The sequence below is a fragment of the Athene cunicularia genome (genome assembly GCF_003259725.1).
Source record: "Athene cunicularia isolate RWA chromosome 2 unlocalized genomic scaffold, athCun1 chr2_part1, whole genome shotgun sequence".
Lineage (NCBI taxonomy): Eukaryota > Metazoa > Chordata > Aves > Strigiformes > Strigidae > Athene > Athene cunicularia.
In genome coordinates, this window is record NW_020799095.1 from 42165874 (window position 1) to 42183231 (window position 17358).

At 38.4% G+C, this 17358-nt stretch overlaps 1 protein-coding gene across 4 annotated transcripts in view; it reads right to left on the bottom strand.

Annotated features, from left to right (window-relative positions):
* Positions 1 to 17358, bottom strand: part of ZMYND11 (zinc finger MYND-type containing 11) — a 106721-nt gene that overhangs the window by 59742 nt on the left and 29621 nt on the right. For 3 of the 4 annotated variants that reach the window (XM_026843275.1, XM_026843270.1, XM_026843268.1), the window contains exon 2: positions 862 to 996. The exons of the other annotated variant lie outside the window; for it this stretch is intronic. In XM_026843275.1, coding sequence (XP_026699076.1) covers positions 862 to 977 — 116 coding nt within the window. In that variant the 5' untranslated portion in view covers positions 978 to 996. The remainder of the gene's footprint in view (positions 1 to 861; positions 997 to 17358) is intronic. 4 annotated transcript variants of the gene reach the window in all.

Genomic DNA, 17358 nt, shown 5'->3' on the forward strand with positions numbered 1-17358 from the left:
AGTGGTCTCTGGCCTCATTATCAGTTCACACTGGTTCTGGCAACTGAAGAGTTGCCAACTGGTTAATTTTGCTCTCTTAAATTATTCATATTGATTACTTTGACAAATGTGACGTACATGTTGGCCTGGAAAGGCAGACAAAGCAGAGAGAGGCACAAAACCTCCCTCCATTTTTATTACAGTGGCTATTCCAAGTTATCTTAAAAGATATTTTATTCCTGTAGACCTTTTTACACACTGCAAACTGTACAGAACAAAGAGTATATATTTCTCTGTGTGTACAGAACCTAATACATATTGCAGAATATTAACAATTGTATTAGGCATAGGTGATAATCATCTCTTGTCTTCTTTAATAGTATCCTATGCCCATCTCAGCAAATATGGATTCTTATTTGTTTGAGAAACCTAACATTTCAGGTTTATCTTTGCCTTCTGGAAAAGAGTTCTCCACTGGTCTATCACATTTTCCTAAAGAATCAGATTACTAACAGATTTTATTACCCTTTTTGCCTTAACTTGTATCTACTTCTTGTATTTTGACCAAGCTACCAAGTAAGTACAACTCTGACATGCTAAACTCAGTTCAAGTATTATAAACATTGTATACTTCCTAAAGATGCGCATACAAAACAAATACAGGATGAGCAAGATCTCAATTCGATGGATTAAACGTCACTTTAGGATCTTTAAGTGCTCAGATCTGTGAGGATTTTTTTTAATAATTAGATAATTAGTAACACAGAAGTGCATGTAACTGTTTCACAGTCTCTCACAATGCTTACTGTCTCTGTTTCCCAGGGCTTTAAATAGCATCAACCTTCCCCCTCATCAAGACTTTTTTTGGAACAGATCACTTACTTTGTAATACGGTCAATGTTAGCAATTTGCTTCTGGTTCCGGATTATTTCTATAGCTGCCCAAAGATGCTGGATAGCCTTTGTATCTGCCTGTCGTCTCTTCGTTAAGCGTGCCATGACCTGTTTACTTGGTCAGCTGCAGCCAATAAATAAAAAAAAAAATACACCAAAAAAGTTAATCACGAATTATGAAATGGATTACATGATGATCATATTGCAATAAATATGACGACAAGGAAAATTTTGGTACCCTATAGCAATTCAATTTGTATACAGCAGCATGTTCTTATGTTCTCATGTTCTTAAGCATGTTCTGCTTAAAGAGCAGTAAAAAAACCTGTAGTTTTCAAGAACCCCTTTCACAACACATAATCTATACAGAAGACAAAAGGTGAGCAGGAAAAATTATCAAATCAATAGCAAACAACGTAACGTATCAAACTGAAAAGTCACTTAGTTCACATCTCAGTTCCCTAAAATTTGGTAAAAAGCTGAAGCTACCCTAGCCTGAAGCTTCCACAGCCTCCTGTATTGCCCAGAACTGTTAAAAAGGGCAAGTGGTGCTTGACTACATCACACAGTGCAAGCACAAACTCCAACACAGAAAAACCTGGACCCACAGTTTAGTATACAATACAGTTTTCAGAGTACTGCTTTCATATTTTTATCATTTACAACTATTTAAAAAATCCATTCTATGAGCAGAAACTTGAAGTATATTTTCATGGATGATAAATACTTAAAAAAATATTTTGGAGCAATTCCATTTTCTGTAACATGCTAAAACCCAACAGGACCAAAGTGCTTCTGATGGCATTTACCCATCTAATCAACCCTGAACGGGAACATAATGAGCATCTGGCTTTGTTTACAAATTTTCCAAAAGCTCGAGGCAATGAGTACAGATAAGCCATAAATCGCCTACAGCTCTACTACAGGCAAAGAATCCCTTTTTAAAAGCTTAACGATGCATTTTGATCACTAAATAACTTTCTTCCAGTGCCACCACTTTCTCAATGAAAAAAATGACTGATTTATGACTGCTACCAAGGTCTATAATTTATTTCAGAGCTCTGTCCTCAAAATGAACTCTGTGGTATGCATGCAGATATTTGCAGCTAGCAGAATATTAACTTCAGTAACCCAAAATAATATAAAAAATGCAAAAACATTATACCATCTGTGCAATGTTAAAGATGGGAATTTAAGTATTAAAAGTGTCCCTCCTCTCAAATTCAGAAAAATTAAACAGATTCAAGTATTCCATCAGTTGCGGCAATGTAATTTGCAAGTCCATGAGATCTACAGGTACTTGTCAGAGGGCTGTCAAGTTTCAGGTCCAATATTAGTTCAGCAACGCTCACTGACTCTACAGGTGTAAGGAAATTAAGTGCAACATTCTATTATTAAGGAGAATAAATGATGTAAAAGCATTATACTTAATATTACATACCCTATTAAAAAAAAAAAAAAAAAGAAAAAAGATGATGTGAACTGATATGTGCACATCCAGGTGCATGAGGCACCTCTGGCTGCTGCAGATAGCAGGGAAGGGCAGAACAGAGTGGTGCTCATGGAGACATGGTGCGGTCACACATCGAACGCACATTTCTGCTTTAGAAATCTCTTCCCACTGGGATTTAAAGCAAGGGCAACTAGATGGATCTCCCAATAGAGAAAGGCCAAGAATACATCTTTGAGGGAAGCATAAGAGGGAATATGACAGACATACAGCTAAGAGTGACAGCTAGTAGATAGCATCTCCTAAGAACAGTTCAGAGAAAGCAAGCCTCTGTTGGGAATAGTGGGAAAAGACACTGCATTCCTGTGAATGCCTTTGCATTCATTTCATGGGATGTGAGGCCATTACAAGTAAAAAAACCCTCCTAATTTGTAAGAGAAACATATAATTATTTGTAGAAATTCTCAAGGAAAATAGACCTGTAAAAATTAAAAAAAAAAATGTTAGACATTAATATGAAAAAGGACAATCTCTACAGCCCTATTATCTCAGCATAAAACTCCTTTCCTAACACAGAACTGACTAAAAGTGAAATAATTCTTCTCCTTCTAGCTCTCTACAAACTATCTGCTTTAAAAGCTCTTAGCCAATATAGCAGTCGACACCGTGGACATGGAGCCTTTTACACAGTATCATGTCCAAATGTGAGGATCAAGGAGGAAACACTCATCCTTCCCAACACTGGTATCAGTGTGAAACAACAGACCAGTTCTCAGTTTATTTTGTAATAAAACCGAAGTGGGTCCTGTTATCCCAACTACTTTAAAAATAACCGTTATTTTTGGCAGCCTGGCATATGGCTGTCCATGTGAGAGCCGCACTCAGTGTGCCTGGCAGAGGGGGAAGGAGGTGGTTTTCTCTCACACCCCTGCGATGCCTGGGCCCGAGGGCCTCAGCACAGGGCAGGGCCCCAGGGAACCCATCTGCTGCCTCAGCATGGCCCCATGTCCCTGCTGTGCAGCTGAAGGAAAGGGTGACCTTTGGGGCTAAGGAATTCCCTCTTATGTCTCCAGGGTGGGAGAAGCAGCCCATGACAGAGACAGGGAGAGGGAGAGTGAAGGATCACTGTAGTTATGGGTTCCTGAAGCCCTAAGATGGCTGCCTGCAGGCAGAGGAAGGCCTCTCCCTGCAAAGGCCCTACGGGCTCTCCTTTGAAATGTACTTTTGGAACAAATTTCCTGACCAGCCCCCTGTCCAACCCTTACTGCACTTTGCTGGCTCGGCAATGCAAACACTATGTCCTGTGCCATGGCTAACTCCAAGCCTCAGGAGTTGGAGTTGGTACAGACATGTACCTCCCGGGCCCCAACCACTACAGGCAGGTCACTCCACAGGACCAGACTGGACCTGCTCTGAAGTAACCCCCCCAAAATGCAGCTGATACAGATGTGCACCCAAACTGCTCCCTCCTGGTTGATCCCCTGCTCCCCACCGCTCCTCACACAGGCACAGCCATGGCCCTTTGCTCCTGTTTGTCTGGAAATAAAAGCAGTAAGAATTCTGACACATGGAACAGAGTAATCACACATGTTCTTTTGTGTGTTGTTTTGGTTTTTTTTTTCCCCTTTTTGCTAAGATACGATAATTTTAGCAGGTGTTCTGCCTTCAAAGAACATACTTTTCATTTTTATAGCTTTGGTTTACTATTTAAGGGCACTTCTGGCAACTGAAGAGTTGACAATCCACTGTTGAAACAGGAGTTCTTATACACCACATTACCAAAAATATAAAAATAGATATTTTTTTCCCAAAAGCCCAGACCACATTAGCATTAATTTCACCTTTCTATTGTGTGATGTAGAAGAAATACAGAGCCTTTTTGTATTAAAGAAAAAGATTAAAAGTTTGTGGCATATTTCTTGCTCTTCATTGCAGTCACTCTTCCTCTATGGTAAAACTAACCACAACAGGCTACTCCCTGCATTCCTGCAAAAACGTAAGCAGTTTTCTATATTATTATAAAATCTTAAAGATAACTTGTATCTGACTGTTAATAGTTCATAAAATGCTTTGGGGTGCTACTTCCAAGCATCAGAAAATGCTCCCAGTGCTCCAGCAGGCACAACTTATTCATGTACTAACAATTAAAAGTTTAATGGGAGACATTAGATTCTTAAATCTATATTTATCACTACTGATTATTTGCGTATGTGTGGGTGCACACCCAAACACATCCAAGAGAACAAGCATAAATATCCAGTGCGTGTGAGCATGTGTAAGAATCTATGGCTTAGAGGTTAAATATCAAAAGAGGTTGATTCATCCATGCACTGTTTTATAGAAGTTAGAACTCCAGAGACTCTCTTTAGAACCACAATACTGAAATGTACATTCACATATAAATGCTTGAAGATGTTTCTTATCCCTCTCTTTCATTATAGCATTAATTTCAATATCCTGGGAAGAAAAACTAAAACTTGAAGTAAACATTAATTTCCCACTTGTGATCTGCTGGCCATCACTCTTGTTCAGCTAGGGTATCCCCTGTTCATACAAAATTATTTGCTTCATGCCATTTCTGTCACGCCCGGCTAGCAAGTTTATGGTAGGATGCAGCTTCTTGGAGAAAGGTTGGCAAACAAAAGATGGCTAAAAATCTAAGAATTTTTATCAGCAGGACATGTCTTAAGCTTTGCAAACTTCCATGGGACCTGCAAAATGTAAGAAGGATTCTCCTAACAAAGGAAACTTTGTGTGGCTGACGTGTCAGCTCACACACTTCCATCACACGCTCACTCACACAGGGCCCAAAGCAAGTAATTTATCTTCTCAATTTTCAACTCTAACTGTTCCTCTGTGTGATCTGAGTAAGGTTTTACTATATTTTATATTTTAAATCCCTCCTGAACGTCCTATGTGCAACATTTTGAAAAGTATACCACTTTATTGTACACAACTTTCCTCAAGAGCTAAATGTTACCCACACTTACAGGCAGGCTCAACAAACTGCACTTTATCTTGTGAATACATACAGCACAGCTTATCTTTTCAAAGCTCATAGCAAAGCGTGCATTGCCATGCAGTGGCAATGTTACAACAGTGGCAAAGCAGACTTAGTGTCAAAACATCAAGGCTACTAGTCATTAAGCATACACTTGGCCAAATGAAATGTTGTACAGCTGTCTGTTGCAATAGTAGTGGATATGGATATCTGCACTGCAAGTTAAAATAAACAAAAATCACCTTGCAGCATGTCTAGGGATGTAGCCCAAGGAACCTCCCGACCTGCTGTTTGCGTTCAATTTAGTAGATACTATCAGGTACTAAGTTTAGCTAGAAACTCCTCTTACAGACAGAAATAACTGAAAGGTAGTCAAATGTCGCCATGTTTTAGCTGTTAAATACCATCATCCAAGCAAAATATGATGTTTTTGAAAATTTAACTAATGAAACTAATGAATTGGACTTTGCACTGAAGCAGACGGTGTTTCGGTTGGGTGCTGCTGCTCTGATGGGAGCTGCTAATTAAGAGCTGACAAGTAGTAGCTTGTTAAATCTTCTGTTCGTACCTTACTGTAAGCAAGGCTACCTGTGGCACTTGTCCCTTTCAGCGCAAAGTCAAACAGGTTAAACCTCATCCCTGCTATTAGCCACCATTTGGCTAAGACTTGGCATGCAGTTAATTGCAATGGAAATACAGTTTAAGAAGTTGATCCTTGCCACTGCTCAGCTGCTAGTTTCTGCCTTTCAGCCCCACATCCCTGGGGCTTGCTATTATTTCTTCCACACTAAATGGTGAAAAGATTTCAGGCTCAACAGGCGGAAGAAGCTAGGCTCAGTCCTATTTTTTGTTGCTTTCATTCTGTGAGACTGGCTGAGTATGGGTGGTTAGAAAACCCGGATGCAGGCTTAGCTTCATATTTATATGCTCATTATAATATGAGCTCTGGTACTTCTTAAAGTGTAACTTTTTATAGTAAGCATAAAACTGTATGTATCAGCAACACAAGTAGTTTCAAGTACAAACAATACAACAGGAGTTTCCTATTAAAATACAGATTACAGATTTGTGAATTGACGTGGAGTTTTGGTCCCTGGACTTCATACAGGTCTTCGTTGTACTCTGAAGTTCTGCGGTTTTATAGTTTACCATTTAAACCACTGTTAAAACATATCTTTCATCATCAGTTTAGGGGGAGGGTAAACTCTTTAGTCTTCCCCCTCCCAGAACAACTGAGAGAAAAAGTATAACTACTCTGTTTTTACATATAGAAGGTGTATGTGAAAATGTTTTGACTGAGCAGCAGTGAGGGTCATGCATGGGAGGAAAAACAAGAGAAAGTTTAACTTCAAGTCTGCCTTCCAGGTCGAGTGATCTAGAAGTGTGGGGAGTAGCTGCTAGGGTAAGGAAAAAGCTTTGACAAGAGTAATGCCACATTTTTCTTACCATTCACTTGTCTTCCTGAGCATGCAATATTATGAACATAACCTAGGATTAGATGGGCACCTGGTAGCAGGAGACCCTCATTTGTAAGAGTGTAGGTTACCAGAAAAGATTTTGCACACAAAGTAATTTTCAAATGTTTAAGAATAAGCAAGTGTTTTGGCATCATTAGATACTTATTCTGGACTTAATCCAAATCCACTAAAATCAACAGATGCCTTTTTGCTGACTTTCCAGGGTTTTGGAGTAAACTTTCAAGTGCTGACTGTTCTTCCCATCCTCACAATGAAAATTTTAGGGAGATGTTCAGTGATGTTAGTGAAGCTGAAAGATGTAACAAAGGTTTGTGGCTGCAGTAGGCAGAATTTCTTTGTTAATTAAAACTAAACTCAGATAATTAGACTATAAAATAATATTTAATAATTAATAATTCTAAACAACAATATATGTATCTAAATTAATTATATACTAATATATAATAGAATATAGAATTGTTATATATTAATATAATTCTAATTAAATTAATAAAAGTTACCAATTCTTCAGTGAACCTTTTTGTATTAAGAGATTAGTTCATGCTGTAATGCTGTCACTTGGGAAGTTATTAAACTACAGAAGATTTCTGGATGTTGAATGTGTCATTCCTAATTAAAATCTTTTCATTTCACTGTTAGATTAAGGTGTACGCAGTCCATTAAAAAATGTTTATTAGCATAATTATACAAAATATTTCACATGTGCAAGTGAAATAATCATGCTGTTATGCGCCACCCCATCTTTTGCATTTCCTGATTGCTAGGTGTGTAACCTTGACGTCATGCAACTTTTTGAGCGAGGTTTTGCTTAGCTCCATAAAGTGAAGTACAGACAGAAAACATGACTACATGAATACAAAACTGTAGTGTTCTGCTTCTTTCCCTCTGTAGTTTAATTTTTTTCCCAACTTCAGTACACAGAATACAAGAAAGCTTTTGCTATTACCTGGTGCCATTCCAAGATGGCAGTGAGCCACTGCAGAAATGAGAGCCAAGGACAGTACAGAATTAAAGGCCCCAAGAATACTTTTACTACACATATGTATAAACTCTATTTTAATCCCTGATACCACATTTACTTCATCTGTATTGTATTTCATTCAAAATGATTAAGTACGGTCCTTCACTGAGGCTAAGGCATATGATACTTGAATTTTAAACTCAGACATTCTGAATCATCAGTATACAAACAGTAGAACTCTCATTCTTTTTCTTTTGAAACCAAACCGGGACTTTCTTGTTTAATTAACTCACCTTGCTAGAGAGAATTTCACACAAATGTGGGGGCACCATACCAAAAGAGAATTTCTAAGAAAGTGCAAGTGTAAATCAGTGTAAATGGAGTATAACAAAACCTCAGCAACAGCTGCTGAGTAAGACAGAATAATAGCCCAATAATACACCCCAAACAAAAGCTGTCAAAGCGATTTTGTTTGCTACTCAATACAAATATATGTACAGGACTAAAATGCAATCCTGTATTCTGCTGCCCCTCCAGCCAACCTGTATCAGGTCTGGCTGAGCCGGAATTGTTTTTCCCCTGTAGCAGCCCTCACGGTGCTGTGTTTGATGCTGGGAGCTGGCAGGGTGTTGGTGGCACCCTGGTGTTGTGGCTGCTGCTGAGCAGTGCTTACACAGCACCGACGCTCTTTCTGACATTTCCCCCCTCAGTGGGACTGGGGGGGCAAGGTCTTGGGAGGGGACACAGCCAGGACAGCTGCCCCGAACTGGCCAAAGGGATGTTCCAGACCATGTGACGTCTGCTCAGGATAAAGCTGGGAGAAAGGAGGAAGGGGGTGGGGGCACCCTTGGTCCTCGGAGGCAACCCCTGCGTGTATCGGAGCCCTGCTCCTGAGAAGGCCCCACATCGCCTCTTCATGGGAAGGAGAGAGTAAACTGTTTGCTTCTTTTTTTTTTTTCTTTTTGCTTCTGTGCGCAGACCTTTGCTTCGCTTTGCTTACATTAAAACTGCTTTTGTTTTACCCACAAGGGTTGGTTTATCTTATTTTCTCTTTGAGAAAACAAGGGGAAAGGGGGGGAAGTGATAGAACAACTTGGTGGGTACCTGGCATTCAGCCAAGGTCAAACCACCACCAACCCCAACCTGGAATTTTACAGACAATAGCAAATGCCATCTTAAAAATTGGAGGGTAACGATCCTTTGTTCCCATCTGGCAGAAATCACTGAATAAAACTTTACCTAGCGAAGTAAGTTTGGGAAAAAGAAGAACACCGCTGCCAAAGAAAGTAATATAGTTGAAAGGGCTGAAAGCAAAGAGCCAAATCTGTTACTAGCAGTGTGGTTACACCAACTTCTTTCTGTTGAGTTCTTTTGTTTCAATAATGGTCACCATGTTTCACTCCAGGTAATGTGCCTAAGTTAACTGAAGAACATAATATATTTCCTGCTAAAGGTTTTTCTCAACACAGTTTTTCATGTGTATGGGTTCCTCATTAATCTTTTAAAATAATCAGTATTTTCCTTAATATTTCAATGTTTGATAGAGAATATATATTTTTTAATAGCTAGTAACAAAATTAAAAGTTACATAGGAACATCAAGAATGACATGAGTTTTAGTTTACATGAGAAAATACTGGTTCAAAGCTACACCAGAGCAGGTTTAGATTGGACATTAGGAGACATTTCTTTACCGAGAGGGTGGTTGAACACTGAAACTGGCCTAGAGAGGTAGTTGATGCCCTGAACCTGTCAGTGTTTAAGAGGCATTTGGACAATGCCCATAATAACATACTTTAACTTTTGGTCAGCCCCGAAGTGGTCAGGCAGTTGGACTAGTTGATCATTGTAGGTCCCTTCCAGCTGAATTATTCTATTCTATTCTATTCTATTCTATTCTATTCTATTCTATTCTATTCTATTCTATTCTATTCTATTCTATTCTATTCCCCATTCCATTCCATTCCATTCCATTCCATTCCATTCCATTCCATTCCATTCCATTCCATTCCATTCCATTCCATTCCATTCCATCATGTTCTACCACTGAAAATGCATACACTGCTAATACATTTAGCAAACTTCTGAACAAACACAATTTAAATTAAAAAACAATTTTGTGTAGTTTGGCTAAGGTTTAGTTAATGAAATTAATCTACACTAAATAAGAGTTTCCACAATGGAGCTTGCAGTAGTATAAATTGCTTTAAAAAATACGGTTATGTAAAGTGATGCAAGTTTCTCATGAAGATAAGCTTTAGCTGCCATAGTAACATAGCCCCTTATTTCCAGGATGATGATACACTAGTATTAAACTGCCTTTAAGTTGTTCATCTCCAGAAGACTACTCATCTTTGTTCAAAGAAATTTTCTATACAAAAGACAGTCCAACACAACTAACTTCAACAACACAAAATAATAGATGGCTCATACAAGGTGTAGAAGATTATCCTACACACTTCTTGTCCCCTATCATGACTGATAGTCATGATAGGAGACAAGATAGTCACTCAAAATAATGAGTTCTTGTCAGATTTGTTTACTTGGGGAGTTAGCAAAAATAATACTAGCACCCGATTTGCTATCAGCAATGCTCTGGCTCCCCTGTATGAATGCACAAATGCATGGACACACAAGCAAGTTACACACACATGCCTTGATATAAGAGGCCTGAACTAACACATTTTACCTTCCATTTGCCACAGACTAAGAGCATGAAGAGGGTCAGTTACAGAAGATTAAGTGACACATGGAGATGGGATCAGGTTCTAAACCTATGCTGCATGCTAACATAGGCTTTCTGTGGTTTAACTACACTCACTACCAAATTCCGTATTTTCCAAAGCAGCCTAAAGCTAAACCACAGAAAGATGCTGGAGGAGAATCCATAGAAGGAGTTAACACCTAATGAGCAGTCTGAGCTATTTCCCCACGTAGACAAGCCCTTAGTAAATAGATGCTTCCTGTCCACTCCACTGGCTGTAGTGAGCAGAGATGATTAATGCAGCTATGCATCCTGACAGGCTCCAATGCTCACTTGGTCGTAAAAGGGGAAAAATCATGGCCAAAGAGGGCTGATGGTGAGGGCTGGAATTTCAGTTTGGATGATAAATAGATGCCACTTTGATTTTGCAACTCCCTCTAATAAAAGTGAGAGGTGGAAGACATCTTAGAAAATGCTAAAAAATGTAAATGAGAAGAGTAGCTCTTTCTCCGAAAGCAAGCTTTTGATCATCATCTTCCTTTCTGTTCTGAAAGCTAAGGAGCTTGGTTATTCTGTAAGCCTCAGCTGAACTGATGCAACACATTTCTCTGTCAGTAAGGTATAATAAATAAGGTATGATGACATAAATAAATAAATAAATGATTTTTTATATTATATTAGCAGGGAATGTAATTCTGCATAAAGTCAGTTTCACACTAAACAATGAGAGAGAGAGATACATATTTTCCAGGTCAAAGAATTAGGAATGTATGGAAAAGCACAAAATCATTAAAAAAAAAAAATCATTGCAGATTATGTAAACTGTATGATAAACAAGGAGTTGATGTTGACTTTTTGCAATGTAACATGAGATTCCAAATTGCTGGGTTTTCTTCTCTCTCTCTGAACTACACAGCTGACAGTACCTTTAAAGTACAAATTGTGATTCTGCTGCTAGCAACAGGACTTAAACCTTAGATGTTTGTAAAAACTATTCCTCCACCAGGCTACATTTTTATTGACAAAAGGCAGCTGAATCAATTTTTGTTGCTCCTTAACAAAAACGAAGACTGCCTGAACTTGCTTCTTTCAAAGCTATTCTCTTTGGCCTCTCTCTCTCTCTAAATAAAAGCACAACTACAAAACTTCTAAAACTGTACAGATATTGAATTATTTGAAAGTCAGTGTGTTATGCAGACACGACCACTTTTCTCCAGAAGTCAGGCCATGAGCAACGTTAGCCCAGAGGAGACCTTCTCTTGTCAACAGTCATCTCAGGTGAAGCTGACACTATATAAAGAAAACGAGTAATTTTGAACCAACTAAGGTTTCCAAGCTGAAGCTTCTTCAAGCCCAAAACGCCTGGGCTCACCCTTGGAAACCTTCAGAAATATGCTCAGAATTTAAAGAGTTAAAATACATCAATCTGTAATGCAGGTAAAATGAGCCAAAGATAAACACTGCCAAAGCTTACAGGCTTTTACAGCATTAATCAAAAGAAACTTTAAAGCAGAGAGAGGATCAAATTGTAAAATCCAAGCTTTAGATCCTGCTTCTGAAATTCAAAGCGAATGTCAGAAATAATGGACCTGAAAGTTTCAGGCAACACTCTCCCAGCTGTGGGACAGTTCATCAAAACAAGAGCAACAGAAAGAATAATACATTGTAGAACTGGAAGCCTTTCCCCAAGTCCACACCTTGCTTGGTTTTCTTCTCTCTGTTTTTCCTAGGTTGGGCACAGACATCTGGCTTAAAAGTACACTCTGTGGTATATTTGGAGTGTATACTCTCTCTTTCATAGACAATACCCAAATTCACTAATTATACGCATTCCAATAAAGCTCTCCTCTCATCCTGCCCCAAACCAAGTCTATCATCACTCCTTAGTGAAGCCTTAATCCCTATCCATTTCGAAGCTACTTTTTTTTTTTTTCCATTGGCATTTCAATTTGTTTTTATACCTCAAAAGCAGGCAATTTATTTTGTTTGCAGTTTTTTACTTCAGATTGCCCGCAGATCTCCCCCCAAAACGTTCATGTTTGGACAAGGATGAAGCTTGCCTAAAGGACAATTTACAGACATGTGAGAACAGCAGTTTTCATGAAAACTAATGTACAGTGATAAACAACTGCATTTGTAACTAAACAAATCCTTAAGTGGAAAGCAGCTGAGTATAATCATGCCCCTTTTCTTTTTATCTTTGCTGCAAAAGTTGATAAATGAAAAATGGAAAAATAAGATTCAAAACCACAAATTTTATAAAGACAAACTTAAAAAGCCAGAAAAATATTCAAAGAAATAAAGATCTTCCAAAGAAACCGGTCAGGTGACAAAAATATGTTGCCATTACTTCAGATAACACCAGTTTCTCATCAAACCAGATAACAGCTGACATCAAGAAGACTTTGCTCTACCACTCCAGGTTCGCTTTTCCTTCCTTTAAGCTGTTTAAAAGAAACAGGAGTGAGGACAGGAGGAATATACACTTAATTTTCCAACCAGCTCTTAGTGTGGCTGATGGCATGGGGGAGGTTGGCAAATGGGATTTTCTGGCATAGAATTTTTTCCCCAATATTATACATGCTATTTTGGATTGCAGTCTCCAATTTGTTGAGCTGTTTCTTTCACAGACCTTGGTGGGAGCTCTGGCATGATCTCTTTTGATAGACTTTCTATTACATATGACTTTCAGATGCTTCCAACCCTTTTTTCTCATCTTCCCTTAGCTGAAGCAAACTTACAACATATCTTTATTTTTTACTGTAGAGAATTCTACTCAAGGCTTTTCCAGGACCAGTTGCAGGTAAACTGAATTTTTTGATATTGATAATCAATCCATCTCACATCAGCATGATTCTTGCATTTTATATCTGCTCCGTATTACTTGTATGGAAAACTTACTACTTTGACCAATGGTTTCCTATTATATTCATATGCACGTCCATGGCATATGCTAGAGCTACAGGTCAGACAGACAGAAGAACCCTCTGCAGCTCTGCAAGATTACAATACTTTTCACTTGCAAAATTATGTTCTGCCTCTCCTCTGGCAGGTGCATCTGAAAACTACTTCTTCAAGCACTGATAATGACAGCGATGACATAGAGCAGATTACAAAGGCCCTTTAGGAAGGAAATAACTTCCTGAACACTAAAAAGCTCTTCCTGCTAGGGCTGAGGTTTATTAAAGGCAACAGGACCATACCATTCTCTTCTCAGACATTTCCTTCAAACACAGAAGCAATAATTTTGTCAGCAGAATTAGGACTTAATTTTTCAGATTATTTCAGTTATTCTACTGCCAACATTTGGCTGGGTTTTTATTTTACTCCTTTAATTTGAATGCAGATGAATGAGCCAGAGCTCTGACACGAAGACTTAGCCCTACAGGGTGAGAGAAATTCATGAAAATGCAGGATGTAACTGAACAGCATGCTATCCCTGTGGCTACCAACAAAAGTTAAAACCCAGGAAAATTAACTAAGCCTACCACCAACCTAACATAAATTTCAGAAAATGTCATACACGAAACACAGCCTCCTGTTGTGATTTCTGCGAAAATCTTTTCTTCTTAACCCAAAGAAAATGAACAGCAAGAGTATCATAACATTATGGTGTTATAGCAAAGGGCAAGCCTGATGACTTTTGAAGCTTGAATTTACAATATAATATTCCAAAGTAAATAGAGGAAACAAAATGTTAGAGTTCTGGCAGTCTTTCCAGTCAGTATCTTATTTTGTCATGTGGTGGTCTTTAAACCTAGGTAGAAGACCTGGAGTCTAGTGTGCTGCTGAAGCACCTGCCTGGAATGACTCCAGTTGTGATGCCTGATGCTGAATGAGGCATTTAACTCCAGGCTACTTCACCAAGCACTAGAAACCACCTGAAGCACAGTCTAACACTTCATTATCCTCTTAAGCTGCTCCCTGTCCTACAGAACCAAACCCTAAGCAGAAACAGAGAGGTTAATTTGTTAATGATGGAGTTTTTGAAACTGAAATACCAGAGTGCTTGATTTCAGACAGCTTCTCCTTAGGTGATTCCTTTCTTGCAGGAATGTAACTTTTATTCTCACATTAGAGAAATACAATAATTTAAAAAAACAAGTCTAAATTTGGGAAGACTTCATAATAGTGATTTCCATACAGGCTTGTGTACATTTTTCTTTTTGATATACTTACATGGAAAACTAATTCTATAATGGCTTAGACTGCTCAGTCCCTATTTCTATTTCATTTGTTCATGACTGTTTCATAAAGGTTTAATTTATTTTTTCATTTTAGTTTATTGAGTATGACATGACATAAAGCAAGACTGTAAGAGTTTCTTTTACTTTGAGGATCAAGATTTGTTTCAGTGATGCCAAGGCCCCAGTGGGTGCCCACAGTCGAAGTGACCGTCTTGCTGTATCTTTTACCATGAAATCTGTGATGTTTTTCACTGTTTTTACCTCCATTAATAGAAAAATAATGTGTCTGTCCAAGTGATGACATATGCTGAAGGAAAAACATGGGGAATCCTGAATTGGTCATTTTAAAGCAAAGAAAGACCAGAGTACTGTTTTTAGCCGTTTCACATCAATTCTTCCAGTGTTGAGAGATTCTGACTTTTACCACCTCTCTTCTGTTGAAGATAGTCTGCTATTTTACTTTTAGACAGGAGATTTCCCACCAAAATCAACTGTGGGTTTACAATCTTTGCTGAGCTCCAACTGAAAAAAACTCCTTTTGGGGAGACACTTCAGGCAGTGTTTGTCTGAGGCTGCTGCCACCACAGTGGTCACCCGTGGTTCAAAGCACTAGTTTAAACAGACCGCAAGAAATTTTTCTCCCCAGTCTAGCAGCATGGCTGTTAAACCACACACTGTCCCGTCTTCATTAAGGTTCATGCTCTTTCTGCAGCCTTCAAGTGTAACTGTTTCGGTGTGCTAAACAAGACACTGACATTCATGTCAGTCTCTGGATTGCAGCTTCTGAGTATATGACAGATGGGAAACCAACAGAGGAGTTAAAATCCTATGAATCCACACACAGCTTATAGCCAGTAGCCATCTGGCTGAGGATCTACATAATACCACAAGAGGATGACAAAAAAAAAAAAAAAAAAAAAAAAAAAAAAAAGAAGAAAAGCAGTTATATTTGCACTTCCATTTCTCTTTTCCTTATTTGTGCTTCCTGGTTTGAATATACCTAATAATCACATTACAAATAGTCTTTCAACTATTTCATACAGGTTAAACAACTACGGTATCTTCTTACTAGCACTTTCCACGCAGAAATATAAATTCAGTAGTAGTCCAACACACAATAACATACAACATTTATCTATGGTAGGAAACAGCCAAACATGCAGCATTTAACAAAAACGTAAGGATTTGAGGAGAGAAGAGAGAATGGAAAGCACCAAGAAACCCCCTTCAGCAGCGTTGCCAGTTGCTCTGTAATAACAGTTCAAGGCAGAAGTTGTAACACAGGGCCCCTACAGGATAATTAGTTGAGAAAAAAAATGTGGCCAACAAAAGTTACCTAACCTGTTCAGAGAAGAAAGCGGCTATTTACCCCCAAAATGTGCTGGGAAGGCTGAAAATCTGGTTTTCAAAGGAAAAAGCATAAACTTCATTAAAACCCCCTTTTGTTCAGCAGTGTCTCCTGCTAGCTAGGATCCAGGAAACAAAGAAACACGCAAACCTTCTTTAAAGACAAAACTCATTTTTTTGCCATGTTTAGCTAGGCGTTTCCAACCCGTAACAGCATGTTTGTTGGGGTTTTAGTTTTGTGAAAGAGCAGATTTCTGATGTAAAGAAAGAGTAGAGCCACCAGACCAAAACCTCTTTTCCCTGCGTGCCGTGTTGCAAAAACAAGAGCATATTAAGCAACTGGAGAACAGGAAAGAACACTGACAAACAAACTGATATTCTTTCCGTAGCATGGTCGCTCAGAGGAGGACATTTGAAACTTCATCTCTGCAAATCAAGAAATGTTTATTCTACTTTTGGCAAGGCTGCTGAATGCTTGTGTACTCCTTATAGTTCAACTGTTTTATGATCCTTTCAGTGAAGCCATCACACTATAGTTGAAATTAACACTGAGCTGAAAATTTCTTTAATAAAGCTCTCTCTTTTGAAAAATGTTGGTCTATTGCTACCAAGATTTGTGGAAATATGCACAGACTCTTACTGACATGCATGTGGGAATGTATCTTGGATCCCTTCACCTCACCTGGAGTGTCTGGCACCATAAGTGAATACTGTAGAAGCTCCAGCTATACAGCCAGTGTCCTACAGTGAGCCTGTTATTTTGTTAATGTAAACTCCAGCATGAGAGAGAGATTGGAAAAAACAGATTAAATGCAGAATCTATTTCTGAGCTAATCACTCTATGCTCCCTTCACACTTGACATGATCTACTCAGTGCAACAATTCATCTTGTTTTGAAGCATACATTGCAAATAGGTCAGATGAATTAAGCCCTAAAATTAACCATTTCTCTCCACAGAAGATAAAGTGAGATTAAGATGACTAGTTCATGTGACTGGATTTAAATCACATGCATTCCACTGAGGCCACCTTTTTTAACCAGTGTCTACACATAGCTAGTTTAAAGTCCTGCTTGAAACTGAATTTCTAACATCTCAGCTAAGGGCTCTAGCCACCATATTATTGATTTTTCTACCACTTTGCCTTTTTTGGATGAAAAATTTCATCGATATGTTTTCAGTTTCCATATGGACATCTTTGAATAACTGAAGATATCTTATTTACCCCATCTGTTTAAAGTCAAAAAATGCAGTCATGTTTTTCATGGAGAAAGGCTTAAATAACTGCATTTCTTACCTCAAAAATAAAAAATAAACAGAAAAAATTAAATTATTACGCTAGTAATATCATTGCAATTCT